This window comes from Cuculus canorus, chromosome 2 (genome assembly GCF_017976375.1).
Source record: "Cuculus canorus isolate bCucCan1 chromosome 2, bCucCan1.pri, whole genome shotgun sequence".
NCBI classification, from domain to species: Eukaryota; Metazoa; Chordata; class Aves; order Cuculiformes; family Cuculidae; genus Cuculus; species Cuculus canorus.
Genome location: NC_071402.1, coordinates 69,456,684 through 69,472,199, shown reverse-complemented (window position 1 = coordinate 69,472,199; position 15,516 = coordinate 69,456,684). Strand labels below are relative to the sequence as shown.

General features: G+C 35.6%; 1 protein-coding gene across 5 annotated transcripts in view; it reads right to left on the bottom strand.

The window, feature by feature from the left end:
- Positions 1-15,516, bottom strand: part of PTPN3 (protein tyrosine phosphatase non-receptor type 3) — a 166,217-nt gene that overhangs the window by 44,738 nt on the left and 105,963 nt on the right. For all 5 annotated transcript variants that reach the window (XM_054059143.1, XM_054059144.1, XM_054059145.1 and 2 more), the window contains exons 11-14: positions 13,914-13,977; positions 10,067-10,239; positions 6,454-6,588; positions 5,728-5,904 (exon numbers count right to left, since the gene is read on the bottom strand). In XM_054059143.1, the coding sequence (XP_053915118.1) occupies positions 5,728-5,904; positions 6,454-6,588; positions 10,067-10,239; positions 13,914-13,977 (549 nt within the window). The remainder of the gene's footprint in view (positions 1-5,727; positions 5,905-6,453; positions 6,589-10,066; positions 10,240-13,913; positions 13,978-15,516) is intronic.

Genomic DNA, 15,516 nt, shown 5'->3' with positions numbered 1-15,516 from the left:
GATCGAAGCTCCTTAAATACTACTTGGCTACATGTCTTTATGTTTTCATGGCAAACCTTGGACTTTGGTACATTAAGTTCACCAAGTGTTTAAAGTATGTATTATCAACATATTTAAGCCTACAGATTTTTAATTTATAGCAAATACTTGAACATAAGGAAACAAGAAAACTCATTTCAGTTGTTTAAATTTTCACTTATTTACCTGAATGTAAAGGATAAGCTAGTTTCTTTCAAGTTTTATTTCTGTTCTTGTAACAGCTTATCTGTGAAGAATCCTGCACTGAACTACTGGGTGTGATAAGCATTGTTACTTTTTTTTTTAAAGATATCAATAATGAGAACCAGAACTTCCACTGAGCATGGACAGTGCAGTCTTTCAAGACAAAATCTAACATCTTATACAAAGTTAAGCATGTCAGAGTACGCGATTCCAAAATGTAATCAAGTCTGTTCCCCCTCTTAAAGCCAACTTAGATTTGAAGGTTACTGCTTAAATGAAAGATCTTTTGGAATTTCCCAACTTGGTCTTGAAACAATGTCACATACTTCAATATGACTACTTCATCTTCACTGTAGCCTTTTGCCCTTAAATGATACAGTAGCATACAGATTGCATTGGTGTCAGAGAAAGGCAAATCAGTAGGACTATTTGTTCCTCTATACCACAACCACTTTCCTTATTCCAAATTTGGAAACTAGTGGTGGTACCTTTATCAAGATAGACTGCAACAGTGGTAATCTTTCGGTATTATACCAAGTTAAAAAAAGGAAAAATTGCAATCAAGAAGAATTCCCTGCATAAGTCCTTCAGCCTGCCTTTAAAAATAACCAGCTGTGGTTTAAACCTGTTAACACAGAAAGAGAAACATCTTTTTCAAAGGCAACCTCTTCCAGGAGCTCTATCTAGGCTACCTACCAGAACAGCAGATGGTTAGGATGAGTTGATGCCAAGTAGCCTGTTGGTATGAAATAACTTTGAAAAAAAAAAAAAAAAACCCACCCAAATTAAAACAGCTTTTCCACAGAGATAACTACAGAAATAATAAAATCTCATAACTTGATTTATTTTCTGTCTTAAAGGAAAGCCGTGAGACTTCATATTCATAACTCTTGCCTAATGCATATCTTGGTATTTACTGACATCTGAAGATAAGATATGTAACCTCATAGAATATAGTGAAGTTTTCTACTTCGCTTAAAATGAGAAATATTGTAAGTCAGTAGCAGCAGTGCTTCAATGAAGAAACTGAAAATCTCTCAAAGGAAAATATCTTCAGGGAAGCAGAAGTCAAGACTAGGGAAAGCCAATTTTAACTGAAAAACAGTTACCTGACAAGTAACTCTACTAATTATTATGTTTTATTGCAATATTATTCTTTAAATGGTTTTAAAAACAAAATAACAGTAGTATTGTGCATATGCATGTAGGCATGGGATAAATATAGCGACAAAGTACAACATATAGTCAGAAGACACACTGGATTAACCATTCTGAACTGCTGAGGCATAGCCATAACACAGTGTGGTATAATGCAGAAAACAACCTACGAGACTTTGGAAGGTTCAGTGTGGGCTCCATGTCTGTGTTAGTGTTAATTTTTCAGTGGCAGTAGCTGTCAGATGAGATGCACAGCAGCAGGGCAACAAAGAGGAGAAAGAACTGACAGGGGAGGCTTTCCTCACAAAGGCAGGGGTGCCCTGGGATAAACAAAAGTCCTCTTGAAGTCCTCTTCGGCACTGTCTTTGATGACAGGTTTTGTCTGCAGCTGTGATTTGAGATAGTTCGCTTAGATAGGCAAACCTATTCAACGTCCTGTGAATAAAGCTCTATTTAATATATGTTAATTTGGGATTAGAGCAATTTTTTGTCTATAGTGCATATGTAATAGGCAGCTCCAATCTTTTCTGCAGACACTTATCTGAGAGAGAAAAATTGCTTCTTTTCACTATGTCTGGGCCTCAAATTGTACTTGAATATAAAAGTACCTTAGATAATTTGGGTAGCAGAAGCAGCCTAGCTAAACCAAGCACAAGACTCAGAAGCTTGCCTTGGCTTTCTGTAGTTCACCTATGCACATGGTTTACTCAGTTTTCTAATTCTCTTTTTTTTTTTTTTTCCGGTCACAGTCTATAGAATATACCTCATAAATTTCAGTTAGAAGGTAGAATATTCACACAAAGCACATTTTCAAACCGATCACTGTGTTCTTCAGACAAACAATATAATAAATGACAAAATACCCTTGACCCTCATCTCCAGCATGCTCATTTGAAGTATTTAATGGTAAACATAGTTCTAAGTGTTGGCATGTTGATACAGTACAAGATACTTAAAGAAATGAAAGAAGAAATGTTAATAACTGATATGTTTTATGTCCTCTAAACAAAGAGCTGTCCCATGTAATTTCTTTCTAACTTGTGTACTGTTCTATAGAAAGAAAATAGAACTTAACTGATTCTCTTAAGTAAGTTAACACAACAAGGAAGAAAACTGATTATCAAAAAAAAAGATTATACTTGGTATTGTCAGGAGGAAAAACAGATGTAGGGGGAAATAAACACAGGCGTGTGTACTCTGCCAGCTGTTTCCGCTTCTACAGTTCGGATACCCAACAAGGTTCCAAACATGCCTTGGTAGGATTAGGTACACAGCAGGTCTTGTTATGCAAGTTTTACCTATGTATTTGTCTCGAAAAGCACTATATCACAATAGATCAGTTTGAAGGCAGGTCTATTTTAGACTACTTGTCGTTTTGACAGAAAGGACTTCAGACACCGGCTAGGGGCTTAAATGAAACAGTTGAAAACAACTTCCACCCGTCAAAAATGCTGATGGCAGCCTGGAAAATAGAGAAGAGCCATATCCTGTGCTAACTGCAGCCTGCAGAGTCTTCAGCTTTAGATATAATAAATTAAATTGATGTGAACATATTTAGTTTACAAATATCAAGCAGCTGCACAATTATAATTAAGATCTGAGGCCCCAGACATAACAATTCAGCAACTAAAAATCAGCATTTCACAGTCATTTGGTAGTAGCTCTCCAAAAAGGTTTCAGATTTTTTTTTTCAAGCTAAAGCTATTCATTAACTAACAACAATGTTAATAGTCTCAGACAGCAGACTACGCAGTAGAAAAAGAGCCCTCTACAGGCAATGTGCATTAGCAGGGCTACGAGAAGCTACTTTTGGATCTCTAAAGAACAAGAACTATCGAAACTGAAAATCTGTTTTCATCTATAACATGATTCAGTTATGTCAATTCAAATCTACTAAAGACAAGCATGGCAAAAATGGGTAAGTTGAATTGAAAAGATTTAGCAGAACACTGCAAGGTGTTCTATAGTTAATATCTAAATATTCTTAAAGTGGGGCTAAAGTCCAGGACAGGCGTTCATATTTAATACTGAGGATACGAAAGTCAAACTTTTTTGTTATAAAACAGATGTAGCTGGTATGATAAGATTGCCTCCCTTCAATAAAGCATTCAGGTAGAGAGATATTTTACTACTCCCATATACTTAATTTTACTTTACATCTGCCAACAAGGAGAGTGAGACAACTAATGACTACTGGGAGAATATGAAAGAAGAAAAAGTGGAATGTGGACTAACATAAACTGTTGAAAACTTCAGTGTATAGAAGAAACTTTGTTTTTGTTGGGTTTTTTTGCTTTGTACGGTTACTGTATATTTTACCTCAATTTTTAGAAAGGAAAGTATCAATGACACTTAAAATTTAAATTAATCATATTTATGTAAGTGTTTTTTTAATTTTCCTGTAGAGTATCAACTACTATAAACATACCCAAGAAAACAAAAATACATTGGGCACAAGACACACAAAGCAAATTTTCTATGCAAGGTAATAACAGTAATCTTATCCTATGAGTGATATTACTCAGATATAGCATAGTCATTTAGTACTTGGAAAAATAATGAATGCACTATTGTCAAATTCAGACAAACTCTATTTTCACTGTCTGAGAAACAGCATAAAAGCAGGCTTTCCCACTACATTCTCAGTAGACATAGGATAGGTGAAACGGAAAGGAAAGGAAAGGAAAGGAAAGGAAAGGAAAGGAAAGGAAAGGAAAGGAAAGGAAAGGAAAGGAAAGGAAAGGAAAGGAAAGGAAAGGAAAGGAAAGGAAAGGAAAGGAAAGGAAAGGAAAGGAAAGGAAAGGAAAGGAAAGGAAAGGAAAGGAAAGGAAAGGAAAGGAAAGGAAAGGAAAGGAAAGGAAAGGAAAGGAAAGGAAAGGAAAGGAAAGGAAAGGAAAGGAAAGGAAAGGAAAGGAAAGGAAAGGAAAGGAAAGGAAAGGAAAGGAAAGGAAAGGAAAGGAAAGGAAAGGAAAGGAAAGGAAAGGAAAGGAAAGGAAAGGAAAGGAAAGGAAAGGAAAGGAAAGGAAAGGAAAGGAAAGGAAAGGAAAGGAAAGGAAAGGAAAGGAAAGGAAAGGAAAGGAAAGGAAAGGAAAGGAAAGGAAAGGAAAGGAAAGGAAAGGAAAGGAAAGGAAAGGAAAGGAAAGGAAAGGAAAGGAAAGGAAAGGAAAGGAAAGGAAAGGAAAGGAAAGGAAAGGAAAGGAAAGGAAAGGAAAGGAAAGGAAAGGAAAGGAAAGGAAAGGAAAGGAAAGGAAAGGAAAGGAAAGGAAAGGAAAGGAAAGGAAAGGAAAGGAAAGGAAAGGAAAGGAAAGGAAAGGAAAGGAAAGGAAAGGAAAGGAAAGGAAAGGAAAGGAAAAAAAACCTACAAGGGAAGGAAAGAAAAAGGAAAACAAAAGACATAACCCAACAACGTGCTAGCTGGCAGGACACAATCTGCCAGTCACAGATGACAGAATGCAACTTAGTGTTCTGTCTACAGCTTCTGCTCTCATAATTTTCTACTCGTGATCTGCCTCTTGTTATTTTTACTCAGAAAATACTTCTAGAAGTGTGTATTTGTAAGTGTTAGAGCCCAGGAAAGACATGGCTTCCTATTTATAACTGTTTCCAACACTTAGAGGCATTATTTTTATATATTACCATGGCTATTACTGACACCATTATTACTAACGATCACCTGACTTTATAATCAGTGCACAAAGATAGGTGCCTCAAGCCCTGGAAAGAAACCTAGCAGTAGTTAGACTGCTGCAGGGAGAACAAAGCTGGTACTGAAGGAATACAGTAAAAACTGCTTCAAGGCAAATCGCAGAGGCTGCCTTTAGACTAGCAATCTACAGGTCATCTAAGGAAGAAAAAGATGGATGACTGCCAGCATTATGTTCTCATGTTTACACAAGTGCAGTACCTCTTTCCACTGATGATGCTGAGCTGATGTTGTGGAACATGAAGGAACTCTTTTAAAAGTTCAGTAAGTCTTCCATCACAAAAAAGTTAGGAGTTCATAACAGGTAGCGTAGGTTGCAAAAGCTACTATGAAAACTGATATTACAGATATGAGCAGGCACGCCTTAACAGCTTCTCCAATTTTACTGAGAACTCAACTACTGAGAAATGTTTAGGGATTAGGTGTTGGTTTGTTTTTAACTTGTCATTTTGTATCATGGCATTTGCGGTTTACAACTTGTCAAAATAAAGCTTATGCAAACACAAAACTGTTTGAACTCATTTTAATATTATAACCAATGATGATTGTTTTATACTAAAGTTGTTTGGGGTTTTGTTTGGGGTTTTGTTTGATGTTTTTTAAAAAATCAAAATAGGCAATGGATTGTTTGCAGAAGTCCTTACCTCCTCTGTGGACTACGGTTCTGAGAGAACTCTGAATCACTGTCCTTTGATGTTGGAGAGCCCTTATATGTATAAAAAACATCCTCTGTTTCAGTAATATAACTAATCTCGTTCGTAAGGTTATCTACAGACGAGTGTCGTGCTTTACGAATTTCATGACGTAGTCTAGGACTCCGCCTTAAAAATAAGGAACATAAGCAGAAGTTAGAAGATCAGAATAATTCATAAAACTTCTTCAAAGTCAATTTTCTATCCTATTGCAATCTGTGTCTCAAAACCTTCATGACAAGCCTCACTTCAAATAAATGACCTTCTAACATTTTGTATAGTATACTAGGCAATCATACAGTGCTAGATCCAGCACACTGAACTGATTAGGTTGTTCCCCTCTCTAAAATGCTACCTGTACCATTAAAATTCTAATCATAAGATAATTCATGGTGAAAGGCACCTACGCAGCTCATCCAGCCCAACTTCCTCAACAATGCAAGGTCAACTGAGGTCAGGGCAGGCTGCTTAAGGTTTTATCCAGTCAGATCTCAAAAACACTTGAAAGATGAAGGCCACACAGATTCTCTAAGCAACAACTGTTCTTGCGGAGAAGCAGTTTTTCGTTACGTCCAGACAGAGCTTCTCCTGATTCAACGTAGACCTGTTGCCTCATCCTTCTGCCATGCCATACTGAAGGAGGCTGGAAGGTACAGGAAAGGCTGAAATTGGATTTACCAATTAGGGGTAACAGGAGGTGATCGAGAAGGAAGGCTTTTGGTCTCTAGATGCTCAACAGATAAAGATCGTCTCATAGATGGGTTCCAAACCATTCCACCTATGACTTTCCTGCAGTACTGGCTGTTTACAGACCTGAAAAGAAATAGAAAACTGTACATTAATTATCTTGCATAGAAAACTTAAATGAAATAAAATATACTGATAGAAGTCAATTTGATAATTCATGCATTTTAAAAGAGTTCCCTGCACCTACCCCTCCTTACTTATGCACTTGTACTCTCACAGACCTATTTGAACTTCACTTATGGCAATAAGTTGTTGTGTTGTGTTAATCCCTGCAACAATGCTAATTACAAGCCTGGGTAAAAATAATTTTTTCTGAGTGTTATTTTTAACCCAGTTGTGTTTAAGAAGATAGAGGGGAAAACAGGAAATTTGGTATGTCCTATTGGCACTGAGCCAAATGGCTGACAAAACATGGTTCAAATACTGGCAAAATATTCTAGATATTCTCTGTCAAAACTCATAAAGAGGTATTGATTCGCTAATGGCTTCAGTGAGCACAGAATTAACTGTAACTATCTACCTGCTGCCTCAGCAACTAAGAGCTACACACTCTGTTTGCAGAATGACGTGACATTTGAGTGATGCCTTCCTTATAGGAATAACCTGTTAAGAAAAACATCTGACATGAAAGCGGAATCTCAAGTCTGGATTCCTTCTTGTGACAAGAACCTGACAAGAAACGGGTTGCATTGCAACCAGAACCTCAGCTAGAAAAGAAATAAAACTCTTACCAGTGGAATTCTACAGCATAAAGAAATGTTTGAAATAAATTAAACTTAAGATAAACTAACTTCAATGCATCTTTCTGCACAGCATTGCACAAGACAAGCTTAGAGAGAAGCTGCTCATCCTCAAGTTTACAGGCCTAGGATTTCTCATGGGAAAGAATCAATTTATGAGTTACAGAGAAATCACCTTTATCTCACTATGTCTGCAGCTGTATAAAACAGGCAGTTACAATAGCAGAGTATGTGAGGACTTGACTTCAGAGCTGAAATGTTTCAATTTTATGTAGCATTGAAAAAAAAGTTGGTTATGCTGTGGGTATTACTCATGCTAATATGAAACCTTAAATATACCTTGGATTGTACTGCTTTTGGTTTATACAAAAGAGAAAAAAAACAATTCAGGGGTTTTTTTCTTACATTCTTAAGTGTTTTATACATCTATATATATAAAGGTCGCTGAGTCATTTCTGCTTCCCATACATCCTAAATTTCATGCTTGTTGCTGGCATGAATAAAGCCAAAGAATGCATTAGTGCAGCGGATATGATTAAGCTGATGGAAGATATCACAATGAACCATTCTCCCTAGAGATTCCTTAAGAGTCTAAATAAGCAATTTACCAGAGATAATGCCTCAAAACATGAAATCGCTTGAAAAGAAGTCTTCCTTAGTAACTCAGTTCAACAATGAGAACTATCCTGCATGCTACAGGCTATTAAAAATCGTAACAGTGAATTTGTCAAAAAGTAATGTTAAGTAAAAATTGCACTGATACTAAACTACTATCCTTTGGAAATCACACCATTTTCCTTCTTAACATTACAAGGGTTGTGCAATGCCTGTGTATGCAAGTGTACATACAAGCATCATGATTTTGAATCTGTTTGCAAATTTGAGAGAAATTAAGGATTCCATCAAGTGACAATAATACAAGCTTTGAGAAAGCCACCTCTTCAAAACCTTCACTATATGAAGAACAAGTTCATATCACTCCACAGAGGAGCTAATTCTCAAAAAATATCTGTTAAATGTTTTAAAATTAGATTCCTGTTCATATAACCATTTGTTTTCACTTGTTCCATCTATGACCCATTATTAGTGAAAATATGGAACTCCATTCCAGCAGAATATATAATATTTTATCAGCCTTCTTACTGCTGTACGGCCCTCATAGGTTAAATGCTTTATTTACAAGCAATACTAGTCTACTTGGTATGAATTTCTGCACTATCTAAAAGATATGACAGTATGAAAAGCCAGCCACCAAAGCCTCGGAACCTATTTAAAGTATGATGACATCATTCAAAATTTGAAATTTATCCAAAAAGAAAAGAGAATCAGACTGATAAATTAAATGTGAAGTTAAGCTGTGAAGGGAACACACTGCAAAAAAAAAAAACCCAAAACCAAACACCACCCACAAACAAAAAGTAAACAAGAAAATACTTCTCCAAAAATCACAAGAACAAGCAAGTTTCTACAGAGGCTACAGAAACTACAGATGATCAAAGGACCAAAGAATCCTCCAAAATCTCACATTCAGAGAAGATAATGACAAGACTTTCTTTTTTGTTCACTATTAATATGAATGACAGAAATTTTTTTGGGTGAGGAAAGTAAGGATGGGAGCTGGAGGAGACAATGATGATACGATACGACACGTTTCTAGCTGAATTGCTGGTAAATGAAACACCAAAACAACGTAACAAAAGTAATCATTGGGACTGACACTTACTAAAAATATCTAAAAGCCTCTATGATAAAGAAGAACTACTTGAGTATAAACTCAATTTTTAAACTAGTGATTTAATCTACTCAAGATTTCAAGAAGACATTTGACAAGGTCCCTTAAACCTATAAAGAAACTAAGGAGCTAGGGAATAGGGTTCTCACTTGGGAGAATTACCTTTTCACTTGCGACATAAAAGAGAGAATAGGAAAAAATGTTCTAGATTTATAGTGAAAAGATCAGTAGTGAAGTCTTACAGGGATAACTGTTGGGGGTTCTTCTGTTCAACATATTCACTAGTGATCTAGAGCAATGAATGAACAAAGTGTGCTGAAGATATTTATCACACAGGATTGTAGAAGTAAAGGTCAATTGTGAAGAAGTGTAAAAGCACATTATATGTCAAAGGACTAGAGATTACACTGGCAACTGAAGCTTAATGAAGTTAGGGTCCAGTTGGTGCATATGGGAGGGAACAATCCTGACATTTTATAGCAAAATGAGAGGCTCTAAAGTCTGACCTTTGGGGAACTAGATCTCAGATACCACTATGGAACTAACAGTTCCATGACTAGCAGAACCCAAAGAGGCAAATAAAATATTAAGAAGTGTCTCCAAAGTGGTATCTCAAATACTTGGATGGGACAAAGCTTTTCATCTCATTGTAAGTAATAAGCAGTTGGTACAATCCACTCCAGAAATTGCCTTAACGTTTTAAGCAGAGCATGTATATGATAATAAGGGGTAAACAGTTTAAAACAAATCTGTTCTGCAGATTCTCTTATTGGATCATTAGCTACATGACATTTTTACCACCCAGTGTTTTTACACCTCAAAGTGAAACAAGCAAACAATACGAGTAAAACATACTTACATTCAAATTTCCTTTTAGGAAATTATAAAAAGTTCTATTGTAATGACAACACATTGCAGGAACTTAAACCACAGTTATACAGCTTGTCAAATGTCTCACGTACACCCTGGGACACAGCTGTGGGCAGAACTGAATTCTGCCACTTCAACTTGAGCTATCACAAATCCTCCCATTCCCATTACAAAGCAAAGCACACTGTCACACAACACTTACTTTGCTGGATTTCTAGAACCTAGGGTCCAATAATGTGACAATATCTTTCTTTCATGAGGTAGTGACTTTTTTGCCTGAAAAAACGTGTGATGCTCTACACAAGATTTCCATAGATTTTTGCATGCTCTGTAATTTAACATGTTGAAGGCAACAATATGCTCTCTGGATTCATTCTGCAACGGTAGGAAACACCATATTCCATTATATACAAGCAGATCAAATACAGTAAACAAGCATAATACAAAAATAAAATTACTTTTAGCTTAAACACGAAAAATGCATTAAGGAAAACAAAAAATCAACATACTGTAAATTTTCAGCTGGAGACAGCCAAAATAGCTCTGTGACTATATGAAATCCTAAACTGCAAAATGGGCACTTTAAATGTTTAAGCAATATTGAAAAACTATTAAGTACCTTAGTTCCTAATCCTTACAGTGTTAAAGAATTTTTAGTCTAGAGTGGTAAAGATTTTGTATATACCTGAGCAAAATTAAACAGATAATATAGTTTCAGGTTTCCAGTCGGATCTTGAACTCTTAAGACAAAAATCCTCTTTAACGTGCCATTAAGGTTGCAATGTAGAATGGAAATACACTCTCAGTCTTTGAGTTCAAACTCTCTATATAAGGCTTCAATTCAGTGATATTCTTTCAAGAGCCACAATATGCAAAAATGTACATAATTCTTTCAGAAGACACTAAAGACGATAACAGTGATCCATCTTCAGGGAAGGAAAGTAGCTGTAATGCGACTGGAGCTGCTGTTGCAGTTTAAATCCAACCCTGCTTTCTGGATGATAACACGAGGCCACAATAAGAACAAAAGGAAGCAGTATACAAAGCTTGCGCACCTTGGTGCAAACTGTTACACATAACTTCAGGGCCAAAGTGAAACACAGGTGTAACAATTGTGCCATGCAGGTTTATCCCCTCACCAACTTTTTTTTCTTTTATTCTTTTTATTTTTAGACAAGATTTTACAAATGTCATGTATCAGAGATCAATGCCACATTCTGCAAATCACTTTATGACTAGTTCAGAGAATCTATAACTGAAGTCATTGTTTTAGAAAATCAACAAGAACTTCAAGAGAAAGATAAAAAGGATTTGTCTCTTAATTTTACATAGGCAACACAAAACTTCTAACTGACTGCAATCTTTCAGGCGTGTTTTCCCTATATCTATTAAAACATTTTAAAATACATATGTTTTTTAAGAATTAGCATTCGTTATTTGAGTCTCGTGCATACTGGAACCAATTCATCTTTTTTTGTTTGTCACATTTGCTTCTAATTAGCTCATATAAAATAATGAGTGAAAGCATAGTGAAATTCTAACTCAGAATTTCTGGTGATATAAAATGCATACTTGACTTAAAGATTAAGCAACAAATGGCATTTCTGACAATATCTATTGCTTGAATATAACTTCATGTGTTTTACTGCTCCAGAAGACAAAAGGGAGTATATAGATATTTTTGTTTGCCTGGAGAAACGGCCTTTCAACTGCCACAAAAATTACTGGATCCAAACATCTCAATTATACTGAAAGCCATAGTGTAAAAATAAGGAACTAAGTATACCTAATATTCTGGTTTTAAATGTAGATTTGAATATATTAATGAATCTTGCTCTCTACAACACAAGCGTTCCTAACTCTTGTCATAGAATCTTCTTAGCAGCCGAAAGTTTAAATAAGGACTTAAACTAGGATAAATACTTTCAGAAGTTCAGAAAAACTTAAGTAAATTTTAAAATCTCAAAATCTCTTGTTAATGTAACCATCTGGCTCACTAACTTGCCACCTTGCAAGTTATGCTATTAAATCTATGAACCATTTTAAGGATGAAGACTTCCAGCAGGGTTGAAGGATCTAATACCTATCAAATTTCTCAACTCAAGTTCCAAAACCATGGTATTTTAATAGTTATCAAGAAATGACGATTAGAGATATTTGTGTCCAATAGGGTACAGGGGACAATTCTCAATAGTTAGTGTCTTACTATTTCAGCATCAGGGAAGAACTTTGCATCGGGTGCATGTCTATTAAATTCACATCGAATTTGGAAATATCTGCAGTATAGCAAGTAAAACTCTATTTTAATACGCAGAAAATGAAGTTGTTTTTAAGCACTAGATAACTATATTGGAAATAATGTTTCAGTTCTGGATGCTTTAAAATGTTGCCTGTAAACCAGTACAGTTCCTACTCCTACTTTAAATCTTGCACTCTTCATTAAGTCTACATATCACGAGTTTTTATAGCATCAGCTATTCACTGATTCATCAGTCTTGCTCCCTAGTCCTTTTGTAGCTCTTCAGCAGAATATTGCGTTCTTTCTACCAAGTAGCTTATCAACAGACTGAAGCAGTGGGAGGGTAAAAGAGGAGATGAATATCAGTGAAAGAGTGAGACAGGGTCAGTTAAGTCTTCACAACAGGGGTGTAAGGTAAGAAAAATAAAAAGGAGAAAGAGAAATAAAGAGAATAAATCAATGAAACATGGCACACCTCAGGTGACTGCAAATTCATAGCCTTTGAGAACTTGTTTTAGATTGGTGAAGTAATCGACATAATAGCACTGTTGCTATCTCTAATAAAACTTTGCCTACGAATGCGTAGTATCTACTCTACTTTCCCCACTTTCTTCCACTTTTGTTACTTTCAGACTCATTTATCTATTTCCTCCTGCAGTTCCAAGCAAAAATCTGATCAACCTGAAGACTGACACTACTTCAGTCATCTGCTCTCACAAATTCCTCAAACAACCCACCGTTCTGGAGAAAACACTCAGTAGTCCATCTGCTCTCTCACTCCCACTGCACTGCAACAGCAAGCTTTTCCAAGCAATGCCACTGAGTACTGCAGGCTTGCTGTCCTAAATTTCAAGTAAAGATGGCTAACTGACAAGAATGGATATATCTAGAAGTTTAATAGCACATCTGGTCTGCGTTTTCATATCTACTGAGAAAAAGTAAAAACATCAACTGGCTGGCCTTATTTTTTCCTACAGTTTTGTATCTCTTTAAAGCATGATACAGTGCATTATTTCATAACCCACTGAGATTACAGTAAAGAACTATGAAAACTTAAGAGGAGATTAGTTAAAAGAATCAAGAGCCTTGAACTGTCACCGTTTATCGAATGCTTAACTGAAGAAACTTTAAGAATGCTGCTCTCCTCAAAGCTGACCCAGGTCTCCAGAAAAAAAATCCGATTTTTGACAGCAGTCAAGTCTTTATGCAATAGATACACATATTTTATATGATCTCTAAGTCCTGAGACTGTTAACATTTTGTTCTTCATATATTCCAAAAAAATATAAGTACATTCATTTTACTATCCATTGTTACTATTCACTCCCTCAGAGTCCTGTTCCTACATTTATTCTCACAGACAAATTTGCAAACTGCTGTCCATAAGCTTGTGCATATTTGTATAATTCAAGATATTTGGAATTTAAAGTAACTATCAGGGATTTTTTAATCTTCAAATCTGGAATAAGGTAATTCTTGCAATGTAATACAATTACACTAGATTACTAAATACTGGAGAAAGGATGAAGATTTGCATTTCTTCCCAGTCTCCAAGAGAGAAGAAATGTGCATGGGAAAGATACAGTCCAACAGACTGAATGCAGAAGGATTCTGTGTTAGAAAGGAAACAAAAATGGGAAACAGAGCGAGTATAAGAGTACCAGAAGAGGAAGGTCAAGTTAACAATACAGAATTTCAAAGGCAAGTTACTACAACAGAGCCTTTTGATCACTGTTTGGCTGTCTTAACATTGAAGGCAAACAAATTGAAAATGATCACTTGAGCAAAGTAAAATTAAACAACTACTTACATGTTTTTGCCGTTGTTGTATAAAAAACTTTTTCCTTTTAAAGGAAATTTTTAGTATGTTCACCCTAAAAGAAAGAAACAGGCCATGAAATACTAAACAATGTTTAGAGGGATAAAACAATGAAAAATAATACCATGTACGGCATGACTAAAAGAATATATCTGTTCAATATTCAATGAATGATATGCAGCTGTCTCCTATGTAGAGTAGCAAATAGATGTCAATAAACTTTAAGGAAAAATTTTAGCTAAGAAGGAAAGGCCTTTTTAACATCGAGATTCTTCCTCATTTAATCTTTAAATGAGTTCACATAGCAATTCTTTCCCACCAAATCTATTCTTGCAGCAAAAACCTGATGACACCTTCTACTTAGTTACACAAATATTAAATCTGTCACATTTGTATAACTTAAGAATCATATGACAACTGCGACTAAAGGAACAAAAGCTAAGAACTTAATGACATGACAAGGTTGGTCATACAACACCTGAAAATTCCCAGAGACTTCACAGAACTGGCTTCATAATGTGAAAAGTATCAGGTACTTGTATTAATAACTGAACAAACACTGTAGTTAAAATCATAACTGTGAAAGGATGAAAACTGTAAGAATGAGTGTTAACATATTTTTCACCTCAATTATTAACATTGCTACATAATTTGTGGTAATTTTATAGAGAATTCAACATCTCTTTTTTATATATACACAGTATGAATAAAGATTTTTCTAAGGTAAGGATTACAATTTGAAGAGGTACTTATGCAATTTTGATTTTAATTATGTGCATATCAGTTTTGCTAAATTAAACAAACTTCTAGGTACCCACGTACCTTCCTGCAGCAAAACAAGATTTGTCTAAAATATCTACATTTTCTTTGTAAAACTTCTATTTTGATAACTGAAAACCTACACATTTTGGTAAAAGAAATCTGTGCTCAGCTGGAATCATATGGATGCCTTGCGAAAGCTATTTAAGGTTTCATCAAGTCATATCTGCCTGAAAAAAAACCCCACTATGAAAAGGTTTTGGAAGGTTGCTGTTAAAAGTCTTAGAACATTCTTGTCAACCTACAATGTTTTACAGCATCTTAGAACTCATCAGGTGTGAACTCTATTGAAGGTCATCTCAAGTTATTACCACAGTTTTTACACTGCTCTCAGCAAGAAGGAGAGTGGCATAGCACTCCTTCCCCACCGCCCATGAGTGAGAGATGTACTTCAGTTATACAGCAATGTCCTTCAGTGATACAGGAGTGTATATTTGCCAAATACAAACAATCCCTCCTTCTGCACAAGAGAGTCAGAAAACTGAACGTGTGCCCATTTCTAAAAATGCTTTTCTCCATCAATTACAGGACCACAAAAAAATAGGAATTTCATGAATACTATTCTTTAGTGACCAGACAAACTGTTGTGCAAGTTAAAAGAAAGTTGAAATCACATCCACCTCTCCCGCTAGGCCAACTTTGACATACTTGCACCATTTGACCTGCCACCTCAAACTATAGTGATCTGTATGGCTAATCTAAAAGTTCTGGATTCTTAATTTCCTATTAAGTCACATCAACTTTCACTTGTATTTACTGAGATGTAACTCATTTA